The 4660-nt window shown below is 46.0% G+C and overlaps 1 protein-coding gene across 1 annotated transcript; it reads right to left on the reverse strand.

The window, feature by feature from the left end:
• Positions 1-154: 154 nt before the first annotated feature.
• Positions 155-2534, reverse strand: RPL37 (ribosomal protein L37). The gene is made up of 4 exons (XM_064402809.1): positions 2398-2534; positions 1629-1764; positions 1244-1328; positions 155-266 (listed from the first exon to the last, which is right to left on the reverse strand). The coding sequence occupies exons 1-4, from the start codon at positions 2398-2400 to the stop codon at positions 197-199; spliced, it is 294 nt and encodes a 97-aa protein (XP_064258879.1). The 5' UTR covers positions 2401-2534; the 3' UTR covers positions 155-196.
• Positions 2535-4660: the final 2126 nt, after the last annotated feature.

Genomic DNA, 4660 nt, shown 5'->3' on the forward strand with positions numbered 1-4660 from the left:
TTTTTCAGTTCAGTTTTCAAGACAAAGGTACTACCAAATGAAGACTCAACAAAGGATTGTTTTAAATTAATCGGTTCAAAATTTGTGGTTTTAAGTATTTATGTATTTTCATGAATACTACATTTCAGTGAAGTATGTAAAAAAAGGTGACATATTTTCTGATTAAGACCATTTATTTTAACAAATAGATGAGTCTTTAAGATGAACTGGAAGCTGCAACAGCTGCTCTCTTGGGCTTCGGTGTGGTTCCCTCACGGAATCCATTCCTGCAAGTAGAAATATGGTTACCACTTTGAGACGTTGATTCCTGCTCCAGATTATTTTCTGACACTCAGGTTTTAGATGCTCACTAACTTTTTTCAATCTATCTTAGTAATGCACTGAAATCAATACAGAGTTCACCCATTCAGACCTTTTTAAAAAGAAACACATTATTAAAAATCTATCTACTGGAGCAACACTCAGTGGAAAGCAAGCTACAGCTGCACACTGGATGGTGTTTTATGGCTGCCACTGGAAAAGGATGAGCTAACCAAAACAAATTAATTGATCCCTCAACCACATCCATGACTGAGACTCTAACCTTTTGCTAATAAAGCTAATCTACATTTCTACGACAACACTCCTGAATTACATAGTATCTTTCATATAGCATTCTTGTGTGGTAGCCCAGAAGCTACAGAACCCCATCAGACTCATACAAAATGGGAATCATACCACACCCCCACTACATCCCAAGTACAACTCAAAGTTTTTAATAAGTCTTAGAAACTTCCAACTCAGGATCTGATGTAATACCTAATTAACACTGACTAAATAAAGAGAGGGACTACAAGTTGTTCCTATCCTGAACTTTCTTCTGAGTGAGCAAATGGGGACTCGAGTGCATTTTGAGACTTATCTCAATAAATTTTTAGTGTAATCATCTATTTAACTGAACCACAAATAAGCAAAATACCACACAAATAATTTTTAGATGTGACCTTCTTATTACGATAACATTTATGTTCTGTACTACCTTCATGTAGTATAAACATTGTAATTTTTTACACACCCTTTATCTTACCAGTAAGTTTTTTTTATCTTCAAAAAAGGATAAAATGCAGAAAACTATACAAAGGAAATTATTTTATTACATCATTAAGTGGTACTAAAAATTGAAATGCTGACTTAGAATGGTGAATTCTGTTATTAAGTGGTGTCTGTGCACGAATTCACAGCATGCTAGTTCTTAATGTTATACCTGAATCGACGGTAGACCTTTTTCAGGTGCCTCATGCGACCAGTACCAGTGGTGTTGCGTCTTTTAGCCTTTGCACTCCAGTTATCTACAATATGTAAGACACTGTTATCTACCCGCACCAAGTAATTTTGGTTGCGGGTTACATTTGCATGGTACAATTATTCAAGCCGACAAAAAAAATTTACTGCAATTGAAATCAGTTTTTATGCACGAATACTGCATATTACCTAGCATATAGTTAAAATGTCATTAATTTGGAAAAAGCTCCATACTGCAAAACGATACAACGAAAAGTTTTCCTCCTTGACTGGAAAACAAGTCAAACTACTGAAGAAAAAGTAACACGATTTTTTAAACTAGAGCCAATTAAAAGTTTGTTACTTACACTTTCTCTTACGCTTAGCAGGGTAACCACATTTCCCACAGGTCGACTTTTGCAGATGGTACGCCTTGGACCCACATCGACGACACAGGGTGTGTGTCTTATTTCGTCGCTTACCAAACGACGAGGTACCCTTCGTCTGAAAAACATTTCAAGACATGAAAATATCACTAACACTTGCAAATCGCAAAACTATAAGAACGAGCCTTAAAAAACCGAGTCCTAGAAACACGACAGAGGCACATTCAACTCTAAACCACAACTCAGTTTTAACTACGAGTAGCCTCCATTTTCAGGACCCGCTGCCGCCATTCCTTATGTGCCCCCGCCCCTGTGCTGAAGCGAAACGCGCTGCGCTGGAGCCACGGCGCGCTCACACCGCCGCCCCTCTCCCCACACCCATCACCCTAAAGCAGCAAACTGCTCTCTCCCGACGAAAAATAACTCCCCTCACACGCAGCAGCCACACACTCACCCTTGGCGACCGAAACCCCTCCTGCTACGTTACCGCCCGGCGGCTCGGCCACGGGGGCAGCAGGTACGATGTAGGAGTCCCCGGAGCGCCCGCGGCCCCACACCGCACCACGGCCTCCCTGCCCGGCCCGGCGCGGCGCCGCGCCCGCCGCCGGCCCCTGGCCTCAGCCCCGCCGTCCAGCCCGGCCGCGGCGCAGCGCGGGGCCTCTCCCCGCTGCCCGCCCTGCGCCCGCGGCGCCGCCGGCCCGGCGCGGCGGCGGATGGCGGCGGATGCCCCGCGAGCGAGCCCCGCACTCACCATCTTCGCCGGCCGCCAGCACCAAAGAGGCCGCGCCCCGCCCCGCTTCCGCCAAGGCCCCACGAGCGCTTCCGGGGGCGGCCGCTTGGGCGGGCCCGGGCCGGGCCCGCTGTGAGGGGCGGCCGGCGAGCGGGGACCGGGCCGGCCGTGAGGAGCGGCCGGCGAGGGAGGACCGGGCCCGCTGTGAGGGGCGGCCGGCGAGCGGGGACCGGGCCCGCTGTGGGGGACGGCCGGCGAGCCCGGGTCGAGTCCTGTGTGAGGGGGCGCCTGGCGGGGGCAGAGCCCGGCCGGGCACTGCGGGCACCTCAGGGGTGCAGCTCTACAGCAGTGCCCGCGGTGGGAGGCGAGTAGCTCAGCGCCAAGTCCTGATCCTGCTCACAGCGGCAGTCGAAGTTAGTTTTAGAGAATCACGGCATCACCAATTTTTGAAGAGATATACAAGACTATACAGTCCACCCGTCCAGCCAGCACTACCCCTGTAACCCTAAAACCCCTAAACCACGTTACCCAATGCCAAACACAGATGCCTGCTGAATACTTCCAGGGAGAGCGATTCTACCACCTTCCAGATAACTAATTTCTGCCCACCCGAGCAGTGACAACATCTTTAACGTGTTTCATCTCTCAGTTTCACACCATTTTCTATTCTGTCTGTAAGCACAGTAGAAGAGACCAGCCCTCACCTTACTACACCTTCCTTTCAGGTAATTGTAGAGACCAATAGGTCTAATGGGTGCATTTTTATGAGTGAAATTCAGGCACAGGGTACTCCTGCCTGTAATACACGACTTTCAAAGTAAGCTGCCTTGAGCAACAGGGTCTCCTGCACTCCTTTTGTCCATGTCCTCCCCCAGACCCCTCCACAGTGCTACACAGTCTGCCTGAGATCAAAAGCATTGCAATGGACATCATGGGCACAAAAAAGGGAAGTGGTCACAGCACCGAGCCTGAATCCAAGAAACGTTTGGACATTTGGCATCAGACTCATGGTGTGATTCTTGAGGCTGTCTTATGCAGGGTCAAGAATTGGTTGATGATCCCTTGTGGGTCCCTTGCAATTCAGAATGTTCTGTGATTCTCTGAAAATCTACTATTTAAATTCTCACATGCCTGCCTACTATGCATCTTCAGTAAGTTTACAATCTATATACAATTTTATCTTGAGAGAGTTCATTTCAGGGGAAATTGGAGAAATTTATGTATGCCTTATTACCAGATCATTACCTTGTCATCCCAAACAGAGCCAGAAATTTATGCTATAGCCACTTTATCTTTGATTGTAGAATTATGTATCTTGTCTTACAGTACTTGATGAAAACATGTCTTTGTCTGGTAGGCTAGATCTCAGTCCTTGTTTTCTGACTAAAAATGCAGCTTTTCACAAGTCCAGCTATCTGGGCCAACCAGAAGCCAACAAACTGTGAGCAACCCACCCACTATGAATCAGTTGAACCCCTGTGACATGGAGCTCATTGGTCAGAAAATGGGGTAGTTCCATGCCACAGTCCCCAAATTAGTAAAGCTGTGTCTGACCTGCTGCATTTTCACTCCTGGACAAATCATGTTCATATGGTTGTCTAAATATTAATTTGTCCTCAGTTCTTTTGGAGTGTAGCCTCCTGTTGAATTCTTTTGGTGCTAATTTATGTAGTGGGAGGCCTTTGACCTCTGCTAAGGTTGAGGGATGGAGGAAAAATCCATTTTGACTTTAGCAGCATGGCTTCCTCACCCAAAAAAGTGTGGCTCAGGCTATACACTCAGGTCTCTGGGGTTTTTTTGGGTGGCAATTTCTCTTTCTGAAATAACAGAAATCTTTGCCTGTATTAATTTTACCTCACATGAAGTCCAGACATTTACCCCATCTATCGTCCTGCAGTAGTCAAAAAGGAGAGATTGGGTCCAAATAGTAAATCATCCCATGTTAAATTAGATGTCTGAAGTAGGGTGAAGAAATGATCCTTGGGAGTAACCCTTGTTCCATGAGTTCTAAGAGAGGACTAGGCAGGCCTATTAGACTGGGCACATAGGTAGCTTAATTTAGGTAAAATTAATTTTACCCTGACTTGACTCAATGAATATATTTTACAGCAATTCTGTTTTCCTTGCCAGAAATCAGAAGAGAAATCGCAGTGTGCTATGGATGAAATAACATTCAGAAAAAAACCCAAAACAGATCACTTAACTCAAATGGTATGACTACATCCTACAGGCTGAACTGGAGTCATATTTCTCCCAGCAACCTTGCTATGTGCCTTTTATCTAG

The sequence above is a fragment of the Passer domesticus genome, chromosome Z, assembly GCF_036417665.1.
Source record: "Passer domesticus isolate bPasDom1 chromosome Z, bPasDom1.hap1, whole genome shotgun sequence".
Classification (NCBI taxonomy): domain Eukaryota; kingdom Metazoa; phylum Chordata; class Aves; order Passeriformes; family Passeridae; genus Passer; species Passer domesticus.